General features: G+C 33.0%; 5 protein-coding genes and 1 pseudogene across 7 annotated transcripts; 4 read left to right on the top strand and 2 right to left on the bottom strand.

The window, feature by feature from the left end:
• Positions 1 to 1,276: 1,276 nt before the first annotated feature.
• Positions 1,277 to 1,881, top strand: LOC104718989 (uncharacterized protein At4g14450, chloroplastic). The gene has a single exon (XM_010436819.3). The coding sequence runs from the start codon at positions 1,380 to 1,382 to the stop codon at positions 1,707 to 1,709; it is 330 nt and encodes a 109-aa protein (XP_010435121.1). The 5' UTR covers positions 1,277 to 1,379; the 3' UTR covers positions 1,710 to 1,881.
• A 302-nt stretch (positions 1,882 to 2,183) lies between these two features.
• LOC104718988 (bet1-like SNARE 1-2) lies at positions 2,184 to 4,120 on the top strand. Of its 2 annotated transcripts, none has more exons than XM_010436818.3 (6): positions 2,184 to 2,384; positions 2,561 to 2,711; positions 3,202 to 3,258; positions 3,348 to 3,407; positions 3,503 to 3,588; positions 3,715 to 4,120. In XM_010436818.3, exons 1-6 carry the CDS (start codon positions 2,356 to 2,358, stop codon positions 3,737 to 3,739), a joined length of 408 nt encoding a protein of 135 aa, XP_010435120.1. In that variant the 5' UTR covers positions 2,184 to 2,355; the 3' UTR covers positions 3,740 to 4,120. The 2 variants fall into 2 exon arrangements, with proteins under 2 accessions (XP_010435120.1, XP_019086405.1); XM_019230860.2 differs by having other exon boundaries at positions 2,210 to 2,398.
• A 3,491-nt stretch (positions 4,121 to 7,611) lies between these two features.
• Positions 7,612 to 9,189, top strand: LOC104718987 (AT-hook motif nuclear-localized protein 20). The gene has a single exon (XM_010436817.2). The coding sequence runs from the start codon at positions 8,093 to 8,095 to the stop codon at positions 8,942 to 8,944; it is 852 nt and encodes a 283-aa protein (XP_010435119.1). The 5' UTR covers positions 7,612 to 8,092; the 3' UTR covers positions 8,945 to 9,189.
• A 7,416-nt stretch (positions 9,190 to 16,605) lies between these two features.
• LOC147936107 (uncharacterized) lies at positions 16,606 to 17,004 on the top strand. Its single transcript, XM_087468593.1, has one exon. The coding sequence runs from the start codon at positions 16,606 to 16,608 to the stop codon at positions 17,002 to 17,004; it is 399 nt and encodes a 132-aa protein (XP_087324719.1).
• A 994-nt stretch (positions 17,005 to 17,998) lies between these two features.
• Positions 17,999 to 19,682, bottom strand: LOC104718986 (serine/threonine-protein kinase BLUS1). The gene has a single exon (XM_010436816.3). It carries the CDS (start codon positions 19,553 to 19,555, stop codon positions 18,101 to 18,103), a length of 1,455 nt encoding a protein of 484 aa, XP_010435118.1. The 5' UTR covers positions 19,556 to 19,682; the 3' UTR covers positions 17,999 to 18,100.
• A 406-nt stretch (positions 19,683 to 20,088) lies between these two features.
• Positions 20,089 to 21,781, bottom strand: LOC147936106 (FHA domain-containing protein At4g14490 pseudogene; annotated as a pseudogene). Its single transcript, XR_015568123.1, has 2 exons — positions 20,538 to 21,781; positions 20,089 to 20,268 (listed from the first exon to the last, which is right to left on the bottom strand). The product of XR_015568123.1 is annotated as an FHA domain-containing protein At4g14490 pseudogene (transcript).
• Positions 21,782 to 27,673: the final 5,892 nt, after the last annotated feature.

Here is a 27,673-nt window from a genome sequence, read left to right as displayed (position 1 = left end):
GTGATTAACAATTTCAGTGTGGTTAAACACTAACTAGACGTATGATTTTTTTTATCTATATAACTAGTTTGATATGAACATCTATCTATGAACATTATTTTCAAGCATATTGGCATGAGTTGATTAAGATTTATATTTTAGCATGAGGAGTCCATGGACATATTCGTAAGAGACCAACTTGATTAGTTAAATTAGTTCACTAACTCTAAGTTGTGAAAACAACAGTTGGTAGATCAGTCCACCAACTCTTCTATTAAATACATACGCTCTACATAGGAAAAAAAAACAGTATCTATAAATCTAGATTGGATCAGCCGGTGTTGAATGCTATAAAAGCAGACTCTTAACGATTTCACGTCGCATTGAACTTGAAAAAGACGGGCCGAAAATCGTAAAATGATGACTAAATCTAAATGTAAAGAACATATTTGATAAAATCCATGCTTTCGATTTTTAAAATTTTGATGTTTTAATATTTTCTTCTGAATAATATGCAATATGCGGGTCTCACTCCAGATAGGAACAATATGACGATATTAGCAGGACCACTAAACTACTTGATTTGGTGAGTGATATATCATTACATCAATCATGCTAGTCGGCCCGACCTGGCATGGATGAACATGATTTTCTTGGGATTAGATTTTTAAACTAGGTCCGGTCCAAACCGGGTATAGGGTTCGTCTAAACCGAAGAACTACATGGTTTGGTTAGTAACTTAGAAGAACTTAGAACGGGATAAGTGCATTATTTTTTTTTTATCTTTTGTCAAACATGCAGGTTCATGGTATGTATATACATAATCATATTCACTCATGGTATACATCTTATACTAAATCCAATAGAGCATATGTTCAACAAGTACGAGAGAGTGAAGCCAATGTTGTACAACACCACACTCTATGTTTATGAAAATATTGAATGGTAAAAATATGACAATACTATAACAATAAAGTTTTATAAAAAATATTTTCAAAGTCATCTAGATTTATAAAAAAAATTGAACACAATTTAAAGGTGTGTTGGGAAAATTTAAAAAGAATTTCAACAAAGAAAATAGAAGAGAAAATTCAAAAAAGAATTGGTCAAAGAATAATCCAAACAGAAACAGAAAAAAAAGGGAAGACAAATCAGCTAATTTTTCTTTCTTCAACTCTTTGACCAAACCCAAGCGTGTACCTTAGTCAGTCAACATGTTACAAGTCGTGTCCCCTCAGGCCTTCACCTTATATATACCAATCTACATAAAACATGAGATATCACACGCCAACATCAACAAATAATTTGTGTTCAGATACAAAACGTACTCAATCAGTATCAGTTCCTACCAAAAAGAAAAAAAAACTCAATTACCAACAAAGTTCACAAATCTAAGCTTCATGGCGTCAAGGATGCAAAGAACAACCAGTTGCCCCACTGGAAACGATCAGCAACGTAGCCAGCTACAAAGACGAGGTCCGTCTTTAATGATCAAACCATCATCATCGGTTAGTAACTGGAACGTGGTCATCCCTCTCCTCTCTCCGGTTGCTCCTTCCCCAGCATCGTCCTCCAAAGACCAATCGCATGTTCCTCCGCCGCAGAACAAGACTGAGAAACCGGGGGAAGAGGAGGTGAAGAAGACGCCGGTTTTCAAGAAATGGGAACATCCAGCGTCGCCAGTCTCCTATGAGCCGACGACGTTTGTCCTACCTTTCATATCTGTTTAGCGACCAGCCACAACATGTGAAGCTTGTTCGTGTTATATAACAACAACACGCGCGTCTTAACTTTTTTTACACGTTTTGTAAAAATCTAACAGCTCTTAGGCACAGTTTTTTCCTCTTTTTGAAGTTTACACAAAGGACTAAAAGAATAAATGAAGTTACGATAAACTCTAAAGATTATTTTGTTTTCAACGACACTAACTACTAGTCAAGAGAACTCGTTACAAATAATTTTATAATAATGTGAACCGTCATTTTAATGTTATTATTGTTTAATATGTATCGGATGCTCAATCTTTTTTTTTTTTTTTTTTGGACGTTTCAGCTGATCGATCAATCTTGAATGAATCACGTTAAACTTGGACTGAAACTGAACCATCAATTTCATTATCTTAAACACGAATCAGTACTCGATAATGAGACAAATGGGCCGAATTAGGCCTAATATAGGCCCAGTAAGCTCTCACTTTGTCTCTTCTTCTAGGGACTTGTAACAGTAGTATGAACTTTTTCGTACGTTTCTTCTCGCAAACCAAAAAAACCTTAAACGTTTATGAAATTGGATCAAAATCGAGAATCCCTTCGCAATGCTCTGATTCCTCTGTGATGATGAGTTCTTCGTAAGAGAGTAGAAGCGAAGACGAATCAAATGATGGCTCGAGATATGAACTATCGAAGGTTTGATTTTTGATGTATTGATCTCTTCATCCTTTGAATTTGTTCAGATCTCTTCAAAGATCTTCCGATTCATTCGTTTCTGAAATTTAATTTTTGAAAATTTTGATATAGACTTCGAATTACAGTTCTCTAGATTTTTGATTTGAGAAAAAAATTGGATCTGATTATTTTTGCAGGGAGAACCGTGCTTCGAGATCGTCACTCTTTGATGGCCTTGATGGACTAGAAGAAGGTAGATTGAGAGCTTCGTCTTCGTATCCTCATGACGAACGTGACAACGATGAAGCTTTGGAGAATCTTCAGGACAGAGTTTCGTTTCTTAAGAGAGTATGTTTCTCTACAACTTTAAGATTCAAAAATGATCATTACAAGTATGAATGAACATTAGGATTTTAGATATGTTGGTTTAACAACACTAATGTGATTCTTGATCCTGAATTTGGCTGGTTGCACTGATCTGACTTGTTTGATTAAACCTTTACCTTGAGAGCATTCCCTTAAACCATTGCTAAGTGTCATTGTAATGTTATTCTCTTCCTAGTCTTTTGAGATCTAGCTTGATTGAGATGTAAGTTGGGGCAACAATATGTTAGTTGTGCGTATAGAGTCTAATTGAATTTGTGACAATATCTTTGCACAAGACTCTAAACCCTGATTGAATCTTTTGGAGGCGACGAGCATTGAGCTAATGATCTAATGCTTTTAAAAAAAAAAAAAGCAAATGCCTTTTTGCTTTTTCATTTTAGATGTTATGTTCTTTCTACTCTTGTCGGATTTAGCTTGGCTGAGATATAAGTTGGTGATAATATTTTATCAGGTGACTGGAGATATACATGAAGAAGTTGAGAGTCATAACCGCTTGCTTGACAAAGTGGTAGGCTGAAGTTTGATTTCCATATGTTCCATTTTGTAGATCTGTGTCATATACTTTACTTCTAAGCTATTTTGTTGTCATATGTCTAGGGGAACAAAATGGATTCCGCGAGGGGAGTAATGTCTGGAACGATCAACCGTTTCAAGTTGGTATGTAAATAGATACCGTACCTTTTATGCATCTCCCTGTTTGTTTTGTTAATCAAACTTTTACATCTGAATAAGGATCGATTTTAAACCGACAGGTCTTTGAGAAGAAGTCTAATCGAAAAAGTTGCAAACTCATTGCGTATTTTGTACTCCTGTTCTTGGTCATGTATTACCTTATTAGGTAAAGTGCACTTCTTTGACTTGTGACAGATACTTTTTAACGGTCTGGTTCAAGTCTCTGTTCTTTGACTCTAACACAGAATTCTTATATTATGCTAATGGCTTGACAATCAATTGGATGTTGCAGGCTATTAAACTATATCAAAGGGTGAAATTTGGATGCAAGAAAAAAGGCAGTTTTACATGAGAATACTTGTTTGGTCTGGGAATCCAGAATAATTTACACTTCCTTTTTTGGGTTGCTCCTGATGAATGAATGATGCAGACAGTGAACCAAAGTCAAGGGACCCATATTGAAAACAAGACAAAGAAAGAGATTGTGAAGAGACTACTGAACTAACCGAAAGAAAAAGAAAAAAATGTTAGATAGAGACTTTTTTGTCTGATGCAAAATCATCTCATGTCATTTCATGTGTAATGTAGCAAAAGCTTCTTTATGATTTGTCAACTATTTGTTCGCAAACAAACAAGGTCTTGGATCGTGTTAGCAATTTTGTCTACAAAAAAGCTTAATTGATTGATAAGCTTAATTATTAGGTTTGTGTGAAAAAGTTTATATAGCACTTGTAATAGAAACAAAACAGATGACTTGACTTGGCCTTTTTGTGTATCAAACCAATTTTCAAAATTTTCAGGCGCAAATAACGTCGTGTACTGTACACGGTGTACATGAGAAAAAGAGTAAAAAAATTTGGACGACTAGTAATAATAATAAGGACAAGTTGACAGGACAATGAGGACACTATGCCGAAGAGCTTGATTTTTTCCACTTTAGGTAACAAGTTGACAATAATCGACAATTATATTTTTGGTTTTGTTATTGACAAGTTGACATGTACATTTCCAATGGTTCGGTTTCTCGGTCAAATCATCGTGTAACATTTCATTTATGTAGATTACACTCTCAACTATTGAATAAAAGACTGATTGATAAGTTGCTATGTGAGAGTGAATGATAAGTTGCTATATGAGAGTCAATAATAAGTTGCTATGTAAATAATTAAATTCTTGAAACGATTGTTTAGTCAAATGATCATTTAGCAACTTATTATCGTCAAAATTTCAAACGACACTTGAATACAAACTAAGGGAGTAGAAGATAATATTAGGTTTAGGCACAAAATATACAAAAAAGAAATAACTATTAAATTTTTGTTATCTTTATCAGATAACGAGTAACTTGTTGATTTTTTTTTTTATGTTCTATTATACTTTCTCTTTTCTTAGATAATTTTTTGGGTTTTTTGTTTCTCGATCTTTTACACTCTAAATTGATATATTTCTCATAAAGAATTGTTTGAGTAACATTGTTTTATTTGAAAATTAAGACATAGCTTACTTTATATTGGCTCTTAGAGTAATAGTGAAGTGAAAAGTAGTGTTGATACAATTATTAATTAGGAAACAAATGAAAAATTAAATCAATAAAATAAGATAAACTGATTTAAAAAGTAAGTATAATTATTTTTAAATATGTGTTAAAAACTCAGAAAATCATTTTTAAGAATAGAGAGAAAATATGTTAAGTACCGTGTTATTGTATGTGAATGTGATCTTTAAAGTAAATATAATAAAATAAATCAACACATGTTCTGCTACATATATTCAACAGTATATTATAAACAAATGTTTGGATTCACACGGAAAAATGTATAATGCATTGTGATTAATAATAACGTGTATACTTATTCTATTAAATGGGATCAGTAAGAACTTCGTCTCCACTCTCCACGATTAGATCCGTGAAATCAACTATTGGAAGGGAAAGAAAGTTTCATTCCATCCACTTTCATATATATGACACCAAAAGAAGCAAATAAAGCAGCCGTTCCTTTGGCTAAAGAACCAATTCATAGATATAATTGGTTTGTATCCTCATTTTTACATTCAATCTTGTATTTCACATTTCCTCCACGAGGATTTCATTCCATTAATATAATTCGATTGATGTTAAAAACAGAAAAGAATATACTTGCTGAAGAACAAATATGGTGAGCTACACGGTTGTGTAAGGTTTTGTTGGGAGTGAATCACCAACCATATCGCAACACATGTACAACGTACAATCGAAATCATTTCTAAGAAAGCGAATCGAAAGACAGTAGGTGACTTGCTTTCTTGAACAAACACTGATGGATGTAATTATCTACATTCGAGCTTTACGTCCTCTATCGACTCACAAATTATCTTCTTAATTAGTTTAATATCCACTAGGAACCGACTAAACTATAATACATACATCGGAGCAAGCCTGCTATGACATGTAATGTATTTGAAGCTCTTAGCAAAGCTGCAAAAGTGATACCTATTAGAAGCTATTTGGCGGTTCCATGACCTGGGTCATGTATTTGCCCTATATAAACACCTCTTCACTATGGTTGATGGAAAAAGATAGACAAGAAACTCAAGAACATCAACTCGTTTATTAAACCTCCCCACATACGTATATAAGCTTAACATTTATTTAATATATGTATTTGTATACACTCTAAAGTACATGCTCGATCTGACCATATGTCAGAGATATCACATCTTTTAAAATATGCGGTTAGACAAACGAAATTCATATTTTTATAGAGTTCATGGATTATGATTTAATTAGTTAGTACTTTGATCCAGATCATCTGCTTATTAAAAAATATAGTAGTATTTTGATATTAGTGATTATGTTTCATTATAAGTTTGGTTTTATATACAAACTCGTAATGCAATCATTATCAAACTAAGTTCTATGTTTTTAAAACCGGACCGGACCGGCGGTCGAACCACGTTAACCCGCGAATCGGCAACATATCTCGGTTGGGTTAATATCAAAACCCAAAGAAAATTGAACCGGTAAAAAAACCATATCAACCCGCCAAAAAATAAAAAACTATAGCAAATTAGCAATATTAGAGTCTCTAGTTAACACTCTTATTTTCTTATTGCTTTTAGATTTGAATTTCTAAAATATTTTACTAGTACGGGTTATACTTTGAGTTTGTTACATTTTGAATTTATTACTTTGTAAGGTTTTTTAAAAACATTATGATTATTGGATTATTTTATTTGATATATCCAATTATATCATAGTTGTAATCATTGAAAAAAAATAGAAGACATATCCATACCTATTATTTATAAAAATATCATCAAAATTAATTGAACCCGGTTGACCCCAGTCGAACCATATTGACTTATGATCCAGAAGCTTTCCCGATTTAGTTACCGGTCCGGTTTTAAAAACATTGGTTGTAAGTGACTTGTTTAACCATTAGCCACTTATGTTAAAACACAAAATATATCAAGTGTGTGTACACAGTACTTATATTAGATTTGAAGTGTTACTTTTTGGGTAAATTACATTAGAAGTTAATTGGATTAATTATTCAAACGTATTTAATATCAGTCATATCTTATTATAGAAATAGGGTGAGAGTTGTCGAGAGTGGAGACGTCGGGGCAAGGGAAAATGACGTGCTCCCCACCACCCCAATGCTCACGCGCACTATGCCCCACTCAACCCTAATTTCCAAAGCTAATCTATTAATTACATTTTAATTTATTTCTCGATTTATTAAAAGATAACTACATTTTTGGTATGTGAAAAGCTGCAAAACAATGCCACAACATGTATATACTACTCTCAAATTGAAGAAGAAAATGATCCTAGTTCCCGATGCCACAACACTCGAACACAATACATTCATCTCTTTCCAAATATTTGGAACAAAAAAACGAACAACACTTTTGGTCTTGTTCCCCATTTCATTTTTTGTTTGTTGTACAATTGTTTATACTGTCTCTTACTCTCTTACACGCTTGGTCTCCTAAAATATTGCACCATATGTGATTACTACAAAAAGGAAGGAAACCCAAGACTTTGTGTTGTGTAGGCAACCTCTCAGTAATTAATATGAGTGTGTATACTGATATTTTTATCTGCAAGCTAAGCTCTGGTAGAAAATGATAAGAAGAGTTCATTAAATACGAATACGTTATGCCGTTTATATATGGTCTTTCTGGAGCGTAGGACTTTGGCATAATCAGTATCCAATTACACTGTTGGTTTAAAATAGACTCATAAATGGGTCCAGTCTTGATTTACACATAGTATTGCGTTTATTGGATTCTATATATATAAACCCTATATAAATAATACTACTAACTCTTGTGGAAAATTAATTATTGCCCACTTTATCTCTCCCTCTCTCTCTCTGAGAGATTTTGATTCTTGGAAAGAAAATCAAAGTCTCAATAGCCTTTCTTGGCTTTGATTCCAGTTCCATTCCAAAATTGCATCTAATTCTCTTACCTTAGCCTTTTCTTCTTTATTTATCATCAACAACTCCAAAATTCATATGAAATTAGAGAAATCAAAATGAAATGAAAATTTTCAAGAAAGAGCTACATACACCTTTTGACCTTGTAAAGTTGGAACCCTAGACACCTTTCAGGCAAAATCATCAGGTTAACAATTCCTTCTTCTTTCTTTTAGTAGATTTCCAAATTTTGGGAAAGCAATTATGTCAAACCCTTGGTGGACGAACCAGAGTGGTTTAGCCGGTATGGTAGACCACTCAGCCTCCTCCGGCTACCACCAAAACCATCATCACCAAAGTCTTCTTAGCAAAGGAGATCTTGGAATAGCCATGAATCAGAGCCAAGACAACGACCAAGATGAAGAAGACGACCCTAGGGAAGGAGCAGTTGAGGTGGTCAACCGTAGACCAAGAGGAAGACCACCAGGATCAAAAAACAAACCTAAACCTCCAATCTTTGTGACAAGAGACAGCCCCAACGCACTCCGTAGCCATGTCCTGGAGATCTCCGACGGCAGCGACGTTGCGGACACAATCGCTCACTTCTCCAGACGCAGACAACGCGGCGTTTGTGTTCTCAGCGGCACAGGCTCAGTCGCTAACGTCACCCTCCGTCAAGCTGCCACACCAGGAGGTGTAGTCTCTCTCCAAGGCAGGTTTGAGATCTTATCCTTAACCGGTGCTTTCCTCCCTGGACCTTCCCCACCCGGGTCAACCGGTTTAACGGTTTACTTAGCCGGGGTTCAGGGTCAAGTCGTTGGGGGTAGCGTCGTGGGACCGCTCCTGGCCATAGGGTCGGTCATGGTGATTGCTGCTACTTTCTCTAACGCTACTTATGAGAGATTGCCCATGGAAGAAGAGGAAGACGGTGGAGGCTCAAGACCGATTCATGGAGGTGGTGACTCGCCACCCGGAATGGGTAGTAGCCTGCCTGATCCATCTGTGATGGCCGGGTCAGGGCCAGGTTACAATATGCCGCCGCATCTGATTCCGAATGGGGCTGGTCAGTTAGGGCACGAACCATATACATGGGTCCACGCGCGACCACCATACTGACTCATGAGTGAGCCATATCTAAATAGTCTATATAAATATAAATAAATATATAGATGAATATAAGTGATTTGAGGTTATTACAAAGCTTTGCTTGTTGGAAAAATAAATAAGTATACTATCAAAGCTTTGTTTGTTCTGAATGGAGAATTGAAATATAGAGCTTGGAAGGTACAGAGAGACGAGATTAAGGGACTTTTGTATTTTCATTATTCTTCCACGAAATGAATAAACATTTGTATTGTATATTAGAATGTTTGTCTTTTTGTTTTTGTTTAGTAGTATTTAACTACAATATATTTGCCGTTGTGACCTTTAGATACTTTACATTTTGATTGGCACAAAAGTCATAAGTTAATATATAATTGCTGGTTCAAACGATGAAGGAACATCGAGAGCATTGCTTATATGTGCGTTTCGATATTATATTAGTTCTGATTCGTGCGTGAGTATATTTATAAGGTTGCACTCGCACACCATTAGTGATTATTACCAGAGGTCCATTGTGGTCGTCTCTTTAAAACTTTGGGTAATGGTGCTACTGGGAGATTGTTTAGTATGACTTTACAACTAAATAATGAGAGAGGTTATTAAGAATATTGTTGACTAACTAAAAGGATATACAGTCTCTATGTGTATTATAATTAATACAGTTTATATAGTCCAACAAAGAATTAATGGCATAAAACATGAGGGAATCTAAAATCATGAATAAACCAAAAAATATGGTTGACGTTATTGGCGAGAACGATTTGAGGAGGCTCTTGTTTATTTGCTTATTTATTGAAAATCGTAAATATATATATATATATATATATATATATATATATATGAAATTGTTTATGCATGTTGTGACTATACGATCCTAAAAGTCTAACAAAAAAGGTAAAAGTTATTACCAAAATATGATTTATTGTTGTTAATTAATGCACTTAGATATATACTGTATTACAAATTGTAATTATTTGCAATTTTTAGAATGTTGTTTCAAAGAAAACTTGATATATAAACTTCTAATAGTTAAGACTCCCTTTGTTTTGATATAGTATACGATTTTAATGTATAAATTAAAACAAAAAGAAATTAAATATGTCATCTAGTATTGAGATTTTTTGACAAAAACGGTTTTAGTGTTTTTTTTTAAAATACTCTTTACTACTAAATCTAGAAAATTTATTAATTTTTATAAGATTTAGGAAGTATGTCTTGATGATAACTGCTATAAGGGTATTGTAAGAGTATTAAAAAAATTAATAAATTTAAGTATGTATTAATTAATTGTAAGGTTTACATAGTATTTATATGTTTTATAAAGTATTTATAAGATATTTTAAAAATGTTACCAATTATCACTAGTTTTAACGGTAGTTAATTTTTATTTATTATTTAAGTTTCATAATATACGATGTTTTAGAGGTTTTTGCTTGTTTCATAATATAAGATGTTTTTAATTTTTGAGGCAACTTTTAGACTACTTTTATATTTTATTATTATTTATTTTATGCAGTCTTTTTTGTGATTGGTTAAACTTTTTAAAAGTAAACATTTCTTATTATGCGTGTTTTGGCTAAAACATCTTATATTTTGAAACGGAGGGAGTATGAAATAGATAATGAATGAATAACTAAGAAAATTTTACATTTATGTTGCATATTAGTTAGTGAAACTTGGACAACTTTTATCTGGAGAATACATGCAAGTTATTGTTTTTCATGACTATTTTGGTGTAATTTGAAAAGCCAAAAATGATAAAGTTTTCAAAATTCTAGATAAAATCCCAATCAATTTATAAATATAATGATAAATCAAAATATACCAATAGGAGATGGCACACAATAATAGGTAATATAAAGCATTATAATTTAATCAATCTTATTTAACCTAAGGGTTTTGGGTAATCGGACAATTTATATGGTAATCATAAATTTAATTACGGAAAAATTTCACCTTATTACCATGACAGAAATTTCAACTTTTATCATAAATTTCACCTTATATATTTATACCATGACATGTATGTTTGAACAACAAAAAACAACACTAGTCTTGACATCAAACGTTTTGGAATGATGAAATTAGATTTGGTCTCTGGGGAATTGTAGAATTAGATATAGAATATATTTGACTTTACTAATTCACAAAATTTTGGTATTTATACAAAATAGTCATCACATAAGATTAACTTAAACCCCATGAACTATAGGAACCTAAACCCTATTACAACAAGACTTTAAATCCTTATTCGAAAAGGAATTAAAAAGTATCAATGTATCATTATATACATACTTATCCTCAATATCCCCTCCCCTCCCCTCATTTCTTCCATTATGTTAGAGTGTGAAGAGTTTGTATTTGAACATCCAACTTAATTATAGGAGTGAGAAACTGCCTATGATCAAAAATCTTCAAAAATCTTCAAAAAAATGTTCACAAGTTGGTCAGTAGTACAAACTTGATAAATAGTGATCATGACGTCATTGCTAATTCTTTTTTTTTTTTGACCTCCATTGCTAATTCATTTTATCGTTATATATTTTTGTTGTAAGTAGTGTACGACTTTTAAAAACTAGTTATAAAACTGATATTGAATATTTATATTAGAAAAAATTACTACAAATATAACATTTATGTTTTATGCTTTCTCTTAACTATTCTTATAGTATCATTTATTATTTTTCTTTCAGTTGAAACAATTCTATTGTTTTGTATTATAAATCCGAACCACTATTCCTATACTACTATACTGCCGCCATAGCCAAAATAGTGACAATCTAACAATTTTGGTTATTAAACTAATAAATTTTTTATAGTTCCTTTGTAGATACCATATGTATCACGTCAAGTCGGATCCTAGAAATGGCGAAACAAAACATCAAGGACCATCTTCACATGAATTCACGTGTCAATTGTCAAACCAATGGGACGTATATAGTGATTCTATTAATACAATTTAAATATTTTTGAATATTATATCGTATAAGTTACAACTTACAACATCTGGGGTCACATCATCGGAAAGCTTAGGGACAGCATTAGTTACATAATCAGGCCAATTTACTCCATTAACTATAATTGTCAAGTGCCATATAAGTTTCTGGTGATTTAGCACTTCATTATTGACTCTATAAACTAAAATTAAGATTAAAAGGTCATGTTAATTACGAGATGATTATGCCTCAGAGAAACCAAAAAAATATAGGTATTCAAACCAAAATCTATATATGTTTTGCGACATACGAACATTAAATATATGTATGTATATTATGTTTATATATATATTTGTCAAATTAGTGGAGTATGTTTTATCTATCTATACCAGTACTCATATATATATATATATATGAATGTACACTTAAATATATCATTTATGTAAATATATCTATATTTATATATACTATGTAAATATTGTTATTTTAACTTTGTGACGCAAGATCAATTAAAGTATTTATATTTGTATATAATAGTGCAAATTTTCGTATTGTATATATATTAAAGGATGAAAATGCCTAGGAGTGAATTGTTTTAGGATACGCGAAAAACAAACAAATAGGCATATGCTTAAACTAAATGTGTAATATAGATATATAAATATGCATATTTTATGTTTCTATTTTGATATCCATTGAACTTTGGATGAAGTAAATAAATGTTTTATTATTTAATTTGATTATATTTAAACAGTTTATTTTCTGATTAATTATATGAATGTAGATTACAATTGAACACTTGGGTCTTTTGTACAAACATCTTTCTTTGTAAGAAACTATGTACCCCAAAAAAAAATCGAGGATGACAAGTAAATAGATTTGCCATTTTTCAATGAAGTTGTAATGCACTTTGGAAGCTGCAAAAGCCGCAATTTCATTCTTAATAACTGCGGTGTATATTGGCATCCACTAAACCTAATTAATGAAATTTGGACCACTTAATAAACAAATGAAATTAATATTACTTCCATATTGCTCCTACTAACCACTTTTATAGTGAAATACTACTTTGTTCTAATTTAATCAGTCTATGAATCCATTTAATTCTCTTAATTATATCCTTGTATTAGTAGTATAGATTTTAATATTACTAAAGAGTTATTTTTGTTTTTCACAGTTTCATATATATACTTACACATATCTAATTTTTATCAACTAAATTTTATTTCCATTTAAATCTTTTTTGGAACAAAATATAAACCCATAATGTAATGTATTTTGAGAATTGCCCAAAATATTAGCCCATATTGTATTGTATGTTTCTCAAGTATTTATGATAAATTATTTTGTTTGACAATTGTATTATACATTTATAGTTGTTCTAGAATTACCCAAATATAAAACTTGCCAATATTTTTTTTTAAAGCAAAGAGTAACCAAAATATAAGCAAAAAAAAGAACGAAATTCCAATAAAACAGAGGTAAAATATTTTGATATTTACTACTCCAATATCTATACAATCTTATTATATAAAGTTGGGTTTTGAAAATTAGCCATTACCAATATTTTGACACTTTTCAAGTTATCAATCTAATATTTTGACATGTGTGAAAGTTAATATTTAAAAAGAGATTTAAAAGTTACGACAAAAAACAAAAAATATTGTTTTAAACAGAATTACAAAAATTAAACCGTTTTTTAAAATAATTATAAGGAGATTATATATATTAATTCTTAAAATTCGAAATTATAACATTATTTACTTATTTTTAATTTTAAGTAATTAATTCTACAAAAACATAGAATAGGGATTAAAGAAAATATAAATTATTAATTCAAAAAAATGTAAATACTTACTTCTATATAAACATAGATCGTCTCATATTTTCCATCTAACAAAATAATTTCTTCAAAAATATTGTTTTAAAATTTGTTCTATTGGTAAAACTGTTTTAATGGGAAGGTAAGTTTATCTTATTTTTTAAAATCAAAATTTTCTCCTACTTTTTTTTTTTTTTTCAATTTGGAATATGTAAGATTAATATGATGACCCAAGAAAAAAAGGAAGATTAATTTATATGTCTTCTTTATAATACTATATTTTAAAATTTATTGTAGTAGTTTTAGATTTTTTTATTTAATTTATTTTCATCTTTATATAACAAGATTCGTTATGATTTTAAAATATATATTTTATATTATTTTTAATTTTTTTAGTAAAGGATATGTAAAATCAATATTTATTTTTTTTCTTAATATTTTTAATTTTGAAGTATTTTTAATTTTTTTTAGTTTATTTTGTATCTCTAAATTATCTAAGATTCAGATAGTATCGTGCTTATAATTTTCAATTTTAATTTTTATTATGTCAAATTAACTATCTTTCAATTTCTCAAATTTTATTGGATTGGTCATAAACTCATTGCAATCGTGTAGATATTTTTTCTTTTTATCCACAATATTTTTGAGTAAACAATTTTAGAAATATTTTAGTAATTATACAAACTGTCACAAACAAATTTTAGTGGTGAAAATGAATTGTGTCAAATTGAAAGTAAATAAACAAAAATTGGTTTAATTTGTTCATGTAACAACCCGTTCCGTGGATCCCACTAGTCTCCCGCTAGATGCCCAAACATACCGTCCGTGGACCAAGCTAGCCCCCCGCTAGCCGCCCAAACAGACCTCAAGCTGGCTCTGCAGGGCATCGATCCTAACACCTCACTATGGCAGCTCAATTGGTGACAGCTTGTCATGTGGGAAGGTTGTTAAAGGATGGGGACCAGCCCAAGATGGTCTTGCAGGACATCAATCCTAACCCCTCACTCTGGACAGGAACTATTCATCCAAATCCACGAGTAGGTTATTGGTGCGCCAGACGTTCCTCGAACCCTGGTCCCCACCCTTTAACAACCTTCCCACAGGACAAACTGTCACCAATTGATCTGGATGAATAGTTCCTGTCCACAGTGAGAGGTTATGATCGATGTCCCGCAGGACCAGCTTGGGGTCCATTTGGATGGCCAACAGGGAGCTAGTGGGGTCCATAGACGGTCCGTTAGGGCAGCTAGCGGGGGCTAGTGGGGTCCACGGGACGGGTTGTCATAGTTCACAAAGTCATTTTATAGGTAGTGTTAAAGAGCAAACTTTAACAATAATATATTTTTAGATGTAAGAACATATTTTTAGTGGTAAAGCATATAGTAAAATTGTGCGTGGATTCTAATAAGATGATGTTTTGACAGGTTAACTCCATGTAAAACATGAATAAGTTGCGAAACGTTTTTGAAATTTGACAATATTGGTCCTTGGTTGACTAGCCAATTCTTTGCTTGGTTGTGGGTTTGACCTCCCGTAATACTATTCAGATTGATTAATGTTTAAAAAAGTTTTGGTGGCTCATAATATAGCTTTAGATTATTATAATAATAATTTTAAAATATAAAAATATAAATTAGTGTATTAAAGTAAAAAATTATCTCTAACTAAAAATATTTATATATTTACTTCTGGAAAATATATTTTCAAGTACAAAAAAATATTAATATATTCTTTTAAATTTTTATTTTAGTAGACATTTTTAAAATCCGCGCATCAATCAGGTCCTAATCTAGTATTGATTTAATAATGTATGCTTAAAAATATATAATTTAATCAATTCTATAAAACAATTATTAAGTTAAGGTGTCTTTTTTTTCTTTCTATAAAGCAATTATTAGGTTTTCTTTGCAAAACATAAAAGGCTAATCCTTCTTTGCAAAAGAAAACACTTAATCCTTCAGAAAAGGATTCTTTAGCACCTTAAAAAAGTTAAAGACGGTCTCATCCTAATTAAAGCACTCTGCTTCGTTTTTTTCCTGACGATTTGACGAGACTCTCCTATCCACCACAAAGGAATCATTTGTTACCGAAAATATCAGTAAACTTACAATTGGTTGGAATCTTAAAATGTCTAATTAATAAGCTGATTCGTATGATTGAACTAGACAAAAGATTTCCATCAATTGTATTACATCATTCCCCACTTCGCAATTGCATTAATATATACTTGTTTCAGAAAGAAAGTAATAAGAAAATATATTAATATATATGAAACGTCCAAATTGAAGGTTGTTGATTAAACCCTAGTCACATACCATTTTGTATGTTTTCTTTAACAAACATATCTAGAGTTGTCCTACTCCTAATATGTACTAAAATTTTGGCTATAAATTAAAGAGATTAAAAGTTGGATATTACTCATCTAAATCCAGCTTCTTGCTTAAAACGATAAACTAACATTAAGCTAGCATAACCTAGAAACTGATAATATTTCTTGCTACTACTTCCAAATTTTCAGTAGGATAAACTAACATTAAGTTAATTTCTACGGTTCTAACTTCTACCTAAACATACATTATACAGTAACCCGATTTTATATGTGGGTCACATCATTTGGACAAAGCGTAATCGGAGGCGTATTGACATTGTAAGATATCGATCCCACATGTTAATATCTCTTTGCTAACTATCAAAAAATAGTTTTTCATTATTTGGTTCTAGTTTATGTATTAGTGTAATATTTATGGAGTATTAATTTCTTAGGTAGTTATCATTAATTCGAAAATGATAAAATTCGTATAACAAAAGAAGAGAAAAGATTGGTGTTTTGTTATATTTCCAATGGAGAAAAATAAAGAAAAATAGGAAAGGCGCAACAAAAGTCTGAAACAAAGACAAAAGAAACTGGGGGATCAATGTCTCGCCAAGTTGTGTGCTCTGTTCTAATAGGGTTGAAAGTCATGAACATCTTTTTTTCCAGTGTGCTTACTCTTCGGAGTGCGTTTGCGGGCAGAATCATATCATCTCCACCAGCGGGTCTAAGCTCTATCTCCACCAGGATCCTTCAAGTAGCGCAACAACAACCACGTTCCAACGCTGCAACCATCGTCAAACTCGTCCTCCAAGTCACCTGCTATCTTCTTTGGCGGGAAAGGAATGCCAGGATCTTCACCAACGTCTCGTCTCCTCCTTCAGCGGTTCAAGCCGGAGTGGATCGTACAATCTGTGATCGTCTCCTGTCCCTACCTGGAGCTACTGTTTCTTCTTCGTCTCTGTTAGCTTCATATTTTGGTTGTATTAGTTTCCTTTTCTAGTTTCTTTTTCCTTTTTTGTATAAAGCTTAACCTTTTACAAAAAAAAAAAAAAACAAAGACAAAAGTGGAAACTGATCAGCTTTTGACTGATTCAACATATCCTCACGTGTACTTGCTTTTTCCTCCCGTAGATACCGGGCAACCCTCACCTCCAAATTTGTCTAACATTTATTGTAATCTTTTAATATAAAAATGAAATAGTATAATGTTGTTCCATCTTCTCTTTTATTTTTACTAGTATTGTATATCATCACTCTTACATGTTTTTACACATTTTTTTGCAAATACTTTATAATATGTTATGCATATGTAATATGTTATAAACATAACTACGAAAATATAATCTATACCCATCCACAATGACTTGTTGTTAACAATATGTATTGTGTAGTGTACGTTTGAACTCGAGTGATAAGACAATCCGACACCAATATGCTGCGACATACTATATCTTGTTCTTGTAATCATATGTGATGACTGATGAGTATATTCATTGTAGCGGATTGATCAACGATGTGATTAGGATATATGACTTGCAAACCCAAATTCAAGGCACTAGGACCGACTGGGGTCAGTTACTTAGGCTTGTAGAAACAGGATGAACTATTTTGGAATTAGTATTTTATTTTTAGCCCAACTGATTTATCTATTTTAGCCCATGATCGTAGAGGTGGTAGAACTTGAAGAAGGAGCATTTTAATTTCAAACTTTGTTATTTGGAAATCCGTGTTAAGTTTTTTCTCTTCTTTTAAGATTAAGATGTTTAAAAATGCAAAACACAATCAAATTAGTACTACATAACATCATTAATATGAAAGTAGAACTGATCCTAGGAACTCGCATCAGTAAATATTGATATTTGTAAACTCAAGTCAACATTTTTTTGTAGTGTATTCTGACTTAATATTGATCTTTATTCAGTTTTCTGAGGAGGAAATATATATTTGTTGTTTAGGCAAACATATTCTTCATAGTTTGGCAATACGACCCTGAGTTTTCTTAAATTTGTAAACTTATAATATAGAATATGTTACGGCAGCCACCTAAATGATTTTAACATATAGGAAGGTAACAATACTAACAAGTTTACAAACAGTTAACCCAAAACACTATCTTTCTCAGCACGCAAGGTCTTTAGCTTCTCAGCTTCCAATTCAATCTTCAGCTTCTCCACCATCTCTAGAAGCTCTTCTTCTCTACTCTTCTCTTCCTTTTCCCCACTCAATGCTTCGATTATAATCGACACTCTCGCTCTTTGATGCTCTAAACTTTTCTTCAACACCGTCAGTTTCTCTAACACCAAATCTTTATCAAACCCCACAACCTGAGCTTCCTGGTTCTTAGTTTCCTCCTTTGACAAATCAAAACCGAGTTCAGACCCGGTTATTGTGATGTTTTCTTCTTCCGGTTTGTCTTGGATTTGATCTTCTATACGTGGACTGGACTCAGAAGTGTCTGATTCAGTAGTTGGGAATACTGGACTAAGTTGGAGATCGTCTTCACGAAAATTCCAACCACTGATTCTTCTGTTCTTCACTATCTCTTCATCTTCATCTTCTTCATCATCTCCAACACTCTTGATCAAAACATGACTCTCTATAAACATCTGCTCTGCATTTGACAAAGTATGCAACACGTTCTTGACCACAAAGTCGACTCCTTTACAGTTCTTGAAGAACGGGTGCTTCAACAACTTCTCTGCAGATGGTCTTTTAGCAGGATCTTGCTCTAGACACAAACCAACCATTTCTCTAAATGCTTTTGAGAACTTCTTGTTACCCTTTTTGCTGCTTCCGCTTGTACTGATCTCGTAATCAGAAAAATGAAACCTTTTGGTGATCTTCATGAGCAAACTCTTCAACGGCGGTAAGTGAGATAGCGGAGGTCTCCCGTGAGCTAACTCCAACGCTGTTATCCCGAACGACCAAATGTCTGCTTTGAAACCGTACCCTGTGTGAGAGTGAACCACTTCCGGAGCCATCCAATACGGCGTTCCCGCTATATCAGTTAACCTTAAAGAAGACGATGTGGTTCCAGAGGACGTCGTCACAGGTTCATAGATCGATGCAGATACTCCGAAATCAGCGAGCTTTACGGATCCATCAGAATCTACAAGAATGTTACCGGCCTTGATGTCACGGTGCAAATGACCCTGATCGTGAAGATACGAGATTGCATTCAGAGTTTCCTTGAGGAATACGGAAATGCAGTTTTCTGGTAACCCACTAGGAAAAGAAGAAGAGACGATGGAATGAAGAGAGCCGCATGACATGAAAGGCATAACCACCCAAAGACATCGATCAACTGTGAATGAACAATAAGCATTGAGGATATTCGGGTGAGAAAGCAGAGACATGGTCTTGGTTTCACGGCGAAGGCTGTCGAAGTCAGCCCGAGACTGATCAAGATTGATAGCTTTGATGGCAACTACCATTGAGTTCATGGGAATGCATATGGCCTTGTAGACTGAAGCACTAACACCAACTCCTATCTTGCAGATGATCTCGTAGGCCTCAGAATCAAGAGGGAGTTCAAGCTTGTTACGAGCCATAAGAGATGAGTACACTCTCAGTTATTGAATCGTTAGTTTTTTGGTGGAAGTGTGGTCTTTTTGAGGCTAATAGTAGTATAAGGCTATTCATATAGGTGTGAGAAAGGAAAGATTTGGTTTAGCATGTGAACTCAAAAAAAAAAAAAAAAGCCTTAAATGTCAAAAAGCAGAACCTTATCCCTTACTTACAGGTGATGAATATGTTGATGAAACAATAAGATGAAGCATGTGAAAGTGCTAACTAACTAACCTTAGTTAATGAGATCCTAAACCTTTGGCCTTTTCAAGAACCCAAAAGGCAAACACAATCTTTCCACTTCAAACGTCAAATTTACATACCATACCCTTTTCTAGTTAAGATCAAGTTTACAGAAACAAGTAGATATTAACATAACATCAATGAAATAAGTCACTCCATGGTAACAAGAATACTTAATGAGTTAGTGAAGAAGAAGGGTGTGTGATTGCACGGTAGCTTGATGTAACATATGAGCATTCCCGTGACAACAAAAACACTACAGGCTCGGGTAAGAGACAAAAACAAAATGGAGCTATCAATATATCTTTCAGAAATTTAAAGCTACAGTCAGATATTCAGATATCTAGACCCAATTAAAGATATTTTTCGAGGCACTTCTGAAGGACTTGCTTTTGCCGTTGACCACATGAGATGAAAAGAGAGAATAGAGCAAAGACGTCAGCCTTCTTGTCATCTGGTAAAATGAATTGTTCAAGCATTCAAACATCAGTATGCTAAGATAAAATTGTCAATGAAACAGGACTTGTATAATTAAAAAGACTGAGATATGAGTCTCGATGTCCTTGAAACCTACTACTATATAATGGGCACAAGCCTGAAACTTATGAAACCTACTCAAACACACTCCACTGTTTACTTTGTCTCACACGCAAAGCAAATGCAAGTAAATCATTGCAGTCCAAACTCTAAGCTACACAGCCAAGAAAATAAGAAAACTTGTACCTGTAACTATGTGTTTCTTATTCCATGAAGTGAAGCTCGGTGTGCAACATAGCAGTTGCACACTTTTCCAATTCAACAAACACACGCTTTAGCCTGAACTTGTCTCTGCTCTGAAACAAACTCGCGAACTCTCTGAGGTTTACTTCGCATGGGCTCAATCATACTTTCGGTCTCCTGATTGATCTCTTTTGACAGATGACCCTCCAGAAAACTAAACAATGCTCCTAATGTCATCTTTCCTAAATCCACCTCCACCACTGTACCACGCTCATTCTTCAAATCTTCTTCAACAGGACAGCTTAGACCTTGGACTCCAGCATCAGTATCCTCCTCACCTTCAAAGCTCTTCTGCTCTGCTGTCTTCTTCTTCTTCTTCCCACAACTCTTTCTGGCTCGTTTTAAAACCATCTCCAATTCCAAATAAGAATCCCCAACAATATCAATCTTCTTGCTTCTCGTAATCCTCTTCTCCTTCAAAGTCTCTTCCTTTTCTACAATTCCAATGCTCCTGCTCCTTGTAGCCTTACTGTTCACTCTCTTCTTGATTACACTCCCTAAAACTTCCTCTCCCATTGCACAATCTCAACTTTAATTGAATCTTCAACTTCTACTAATCCATCAGAAACCCCTAATTTCTCAGAATTCTCGATTTTTCTAACTTTCCTAACCCTAAAACTCGGCTTATTAACATTTTTCACATCAGAGACATCCCCAAAATCGTTACTTTCGGAAACCCTAATTCGCTTCCCCGAATTACCCTGACGCTTATTGTTCCTCCTTGGTCGAGGCGGAAGCTTCTTCTTCTGCTCCTCCTGAACAACATCATCAATAATAAAGTTCACAACAATAGATGTATACTCACCGAGTTTGATAACATCGCCGTCTCGTAGATCTACCGGCGTCTCAGAATCGAGATCGTTCGAGTTCAGTAAAGTACCGTTGGAAGATCCAAGATCTTGGATTACCCAATTCCCAGAACCCGATTCTGCGATCCGGAGGTGCTTGGTGGAGATTCCGGCGTCTTTGATTACGATTTCGTTACCACGAACGATTCGACCGATACGAATCGTAGACCCGGGTTTGTAATCTAGAGTATCGCCTTCTCTTGGACCTTTGACTATTGCTAATCTCAGCGACGGTGTTCCCATTGTTCACTGTAATCAAACCGTTGCGCTTGAAGCTTGACTTGAGTCCCGAATGGGCAATTTGAATTTTTGGGTTAAGCGACTTCAGCACGTGTGAGATTTGTTCGCACGACTCTGTGCTAACTCAATTTTGAGAAAAAGGATATAAATCATTTCAAACTGCAATCTCAGTTTCGGTTTAAATTCGGTTAGATATTTTTTTGGTTTTTAGTTATTCACCCCTCTTAAGAAACAAATTGTTAATTAAAGTAAACAAATTTTGTAGATCAATAAATTTTAAAATTATTAATTCTATGATTATATTATATTTTTAAGTATAAAATCTAAACCTTAGCCATTTTTATAAACCCAATATAATTTTGTTTTATTGCGTAATTTGAACCTTATCCACTCTTTTATAAACTTAAACTGAAATATAATGTTGTTTAATTGTAAAATCTAAACCCTATACCCTAACCACTTTTTCATAAACCCAAAAAGACATATAATTTTGTTTAATTATAAAATCTAACTCCTAATCACTCTTTTATAAATCCAAACCCACAAATAATTTTGTTTAATTGTAAAATCTTAAACCCTAAAAACCCTAACCAGTTTTTTTGTAAATCCAAACCGACATATAATTTTGTTTAATTGTAAAATCTAAACTCTAACCACTCTTTTGCAAATTCAAACCAACATATAATTTTGTTTAGTTGTAAAATCTTAACCTTAACATTTTTTTATAAACCCAAACTGAAATATCATTTTTTCATTTAAAATATATATAACCCGAATCCTCTATTATAAACCCAAACCAACATATAATTTTTTTCATTGAAAAATATAAATCCTAATCATCCTTTATAAACCCAAACCGATATAACTTGAGTAATAAAAAAAACTATATAACGGAGCCTCTCCTTTCTCCTTTAGCAAAGATGTCCACATGTAACGAGTATGATCATCAACAAGGACAAAAATATACCTGTTTCCTGTAGCTGTGCTTGGAGTTATAGGTCCACAAAGATCCCTATGAATCAATTCTAGCATATTGGTTGCCCGATATGATGTTGCTTGTGGAAATACTTGTCTAACTTGTTTACTGAGTAAACATGAGCCGCAAATCTCCTTCTAAAAATTGACATCCGTAGTATCTTGGACAAACTTCTTTTCAAACATTGACTTTAATGTTGTCGAGTTTACGTCCCCCAATCTCGCATGCCACCTACTAGCGTTGCTTGTTTGTGAAAAGTTGAGGTTCGTAGTATCTCTGAACGTAGTACCTCTGATCCCCATTCTCACTTTGTAGAGACAGTTTAATGACCGTTCAGCTTTAGCAAGTAGTTTCCCGTGTTGATCGTGCATAGTTTAGATTCCTCCTCTTAGTATTATGTCACATCCTGATTCAGTGGTTTGCCCGAGACTTATGATGTTGCTTTTCAGGTTTGGTATATAGTAGACGTCTGTCATAACTCGTGGCTCTCCGTACATATCAGTAAAAGCAATGGATCCTTTCCCTTTGATATCTATTCGAGAGTCATCTCCAAAACGTACCTTCCCAGTGATAGAAGTGTCAATCGAATCAAAATAGCGTAGGTATCCAGACATGTGGTTACTGGCTCCATTATCATGGTACCAAACATTCTCTTCCCTTGTATTTGTTTCAAACTTGCTTGGTATGCATCGTTCTTCATTCAAGAAGACAATCTCGTGCATCTTGTGTTTCAGTTTTCTCATCTTCATGTGTTTCTTGCAACTTAAGCAATCGATCTGGGAAATTGAAAGTGAAGTGTCCGGTCTTGTCGCAACGAAAGCATGTTATTGTAGACAAGTCTCGACCTCCGCCAAAACCTCGTCCTCCACCAAACCGCCCACGACCTCTACCTCTGTAAAAGGATCTTCCACCTCGTCCCCTGTTTCGATAATCTCCGTTATAATCACGGTTTGTGTAATTAGATTGTCCCTCCATGTTCGCATAGAGCAGCTTGGTGTGGTCATCTTGTATCTCTGCTTCCTCTGAGATTCGTTCTTCATATGCTTTTAAGCGTCCAACAGTGTCCACGAAACTTGTGGTGTTGAGATCCAACACTTGCTCCAACGATGCAACCATGTGTATAAATTTTGTTCTTGGAAGACACTTTAAAAACTTCTTCACCATCCTTGATTCTTCAAGATTTTCTCCTAGTGCAGCCATCTTGGCTGAGATTTCAGATAGTCTTCCCACAAAATCATCGACCTTCTCGGTGTCCTTCATACGCAAACGATCAAACTTGGCCATAAGAGTCTACAGACGAGCCTCTTTCACCCTTTCTGCTCCCACATGTCTTGCCTTGATTGCTTCCCACATCTTCTTCACCGAGTCAAGTTCGCCGACTTGCAAGGTAAGAGATTCGGGTATGGATTGACAAGCAAGGAAATCGCCATGTTGTTTTTGTCAACGTTGATGGCGTCTGTTGCAGATTCTGGTTCTATAACCTCCCACACTTTATGGACCCTAAGCGCAATCCTCATCTTCATGGCCCATACGGTGTAGTTCACTGTATTTACATCAGACATGAGATAGAAGGAGATCCTCCTCCTCCTTCCTTTGATGTGATGGTTGAGATGGTAAGATCTCCCATCTTTGATAATCGTCTGAAGCTCTGATACCAATTATTGTTTTCAAGCTTTGAGATCAAACTTAAAAGAACAACTCTTCTTTTATTAGCTTAGAAAAATTCATCGAAAACTAAGTTCTCAATCTCTCAAACTCTCTTAAGGTTGTGTCAAAACTCAACACCCTAATTTATATAATCGTCAATCCTATTCCTAATTGAAATAACATTTGGTTTAGATAACTCCTAAACCAAACTCATCCTTATCTCTTTAACAAAACACACTTTAGTTAGGAATAGGATAACTTCTAACTAAGTCTATCCAACAAAAGAAACATTGACGCATCAATTTTTGATTTGTTTGAAGCATCAAATTTTTTTGGGCCAACAATAGTTGCAAATTGGCCAGTTCTTTCGAATCTGAAGCAATCGAGGAGATTTTTGAGATTAGCAGGATATTACAAGCGACTTTTCCAGAAACTTAATCACCTTTCAAGACCATTGACAACATTGACTAAAACAACATCTTTTATTAGGCCAAAAGAATCTCATATTGCATTTGCATAGGTGGAGACAGACGGTTGAAGAACATGTTGTTCATCCTTCTTAACAAAAAAGTGTGGATCTGTTCATCTTCTTCATTATGAGATTTTTCTTAAATTAATCTTATAATCGTTCTCTCTCTAGATTTATGGGTGTAATCGCTGGTTTGCTTATCTTGTTAGAGTTATTTCTCAATTCTATACTCTCAAAAGGTCGGAATGAGTCTTTTTTTTTTCAATGATATTTTAGTTAAGTAGCTTAGTTAAGTAGCTTATTACAGAGGAGAAACTAAACTTAAGTCTCCAAAATCTCAGAAGTCACAAGTAATCCGCCAAATATCATATTATATCACCGAAAAATTACTCGAAAAATAACCATCCAATCATCTAAACTTGTGTCCGTTTACCACCATAACCATCATATCATCTCAGAAACCCCGTGTTTGCCCTTCTCGTGGGCACTGAGAGCAGCCTCGTCCTTGAAAGGCCTTTTGCACGATTGGTAGAAGTATGGAACTTTTTTGGCCTTCTTTCCTGGTCGAGGAAGATCCTCCACATCATTCCCATCATGAGGATCAACATCATTCCAAAGACCAGACTTCTCCTTATAACCGTCTAGGTCCGGACTTTTGTAGCCAAGAAAAGTCACATCTCCTTTGCCCGTGTGAGTGTTTGTTCCACCACAAACATTAATTCAATTTGTTAGTTTGATTCTTAATCGAAAGTATTTGATTATTTTTATTACTAATTTTATGTAATTTTAAGCGGTTAACGTTTAAATGTAAAATGCTAAATATGATACTTTTCGACTTTTCGTCAAAATAACTTATACTCCTCCGTTTCATAACATATGATATTTTAGAAAAGTTTTTGTGATTCATAATATATGTTTTCAAGTTTCTATGCAACTTTTTGATTAATTTAATAATTTTTATTATGTAGTTTTGTTTATGATTGATGAAATTTTTAAAAGTAGTCAATTCTTAATCTGCTTTTAATTAAAACATCCAATATTTTGAAATAGATGGAGTATTAATATAAAAAATCATCGTACAAAAGATATACAATCCAAAAAGAGGATCTAGACAATCAGAATAAAAGTACAAATGTGGTAAAATCAGAAACAAAATACATATATTATGTTATACTTAAAAATATAAATAAATATTAAACTATAAAAAAGACAAAAACATTAATTTAAGGGCTGTTATTGGAGATGTGATTTCTAAATCCATATAGAATTGTAAATAATAGAAATCAAAACATATGAATTTTGAAATAACATGTTTTATCCTTGGATTTGAATCATTCTATTTTACGCTTTCAAATCCATTTAAATCCATTTAAAACATAATGTGGATTTTGAAATCCAAAAACAAATCATTAAATGAATAACATATGATTTTAATTAAATAATAGGTATTAACCTGCGGTAAACCGCAGACTGAACTTTTTATCTGATATAAATTTTTGTTGTTGTTATGTTATTAATAATCCTTTGTGTTATAATTTTGTTTGCTTATATATAATAATTTGTATGTTAGAAATGTTTTTTACAGAATTTATATAATGGTGTTTTAGATCATTCTTATTAATTACTACAACCAAAAACTTGTTCACCATAATTTTCTGAATCATCTACACTTTGAACAGAGTGATTCATTTATAATTAGTTAAATAAGTGAAGTTCCGTCAAAATTATATCTACCATTTGAAGAGTCTGATAAATCATCTTCTCGTATTTTGCTTCTATTCACCGGGGTACGTCGTCAATGATTATGCTTGTTTGAGTGGATATCTCATAACCTTATTAATAATAATATGTTAGTTATGTGAAATTTTTTCTAATGATAATATCGAAACATAATTACTATAGATTATGTCATTAACGGGGCTTTTCATCTTATTGTTTTTTTCACCTTCGTGAAAATGGGAGAGAAAGAGTGTGAGAGAGAAGCTATAATGATATCTTATTTTAGGTGCATGTATATCGGTATTTAGTTGCACTAATTATACAATCTTATAACTATTCACCAATTTAAAGTTTTGAAAAACAAAACCTTTTTCTCCTATATAAAAATTCTAATGACTATTTAAATATATGTCGCTCAGCAATCTTAACATGGTATCCATGCTATTGAATTTTTTGAAAACCCTAGACAATCATTTTGCCCTATAACTTTCCACCAGAACTACACTTTTTTTATTATTTACCATTTTTTATACAATTTTCTCATTGCATTTTTACACTTAGGATTATTTTAAATTAAACCAGTTAGTCTAAAAAATATTTATTTATCTATTAAATGACATAGTGATGTAGATAACCATGTGAACCATAAAAGATATGAATTTGATTTTAGAAACACAAAAATACATCAAAACTTTCTCCGCTAGGTTTAAATTTTTGTTCACGTTTACATATTTTACGGATTAAACATATTTTTACACAAATTAAACGCAAACTTGAATAAACAGATTAAAAACTTTACTTACAGATTTTATTTATACAAACAAATCTTAAATCTTAAATAATAATATTATTCATAATTTTTATTTGAATCGATTTATCCCGCCCTATGTACGGGTTGGTACCTAGTGATGTCTTATTTTAGGTGCAAGTATATCGGTATTTAGTTGCACTAATTTTTATTTTTACGCCAATTAATATTTTAATTAGATGAGTAATTGTCTTTAGTACCCTTAATGATTTTATCTTTGTTTGTACTATTTCTAATGGCATTTCATTATAATTTTTTATACATTCGAATGTTAATTTCATATTTGTACTTCACAATTAATATAGTAGGATTTATAAATTATATAACCAATAACACATTATCTTGATAAGTATTTTAAAATCAATAATTGAA

The sequence above is a fragment of the Camelina sativa genome, chromosome 10 (assembly GCF_030686135.1).
Source record: "Camelina sativa cultivar CO46 ecotype springtype chromosome 10, ASM3068613v1".
NCBI lineage: Eukaryota > Viridiplantae > Streptophyta > Magnoliopsida > Brassicales > Brassicaceae > Camelina > Camelina sativa.
Note: the sequence above shows the minus strand (reverse complement) of the source record. Positions and strands in the feature narration are given on the sequence as shown.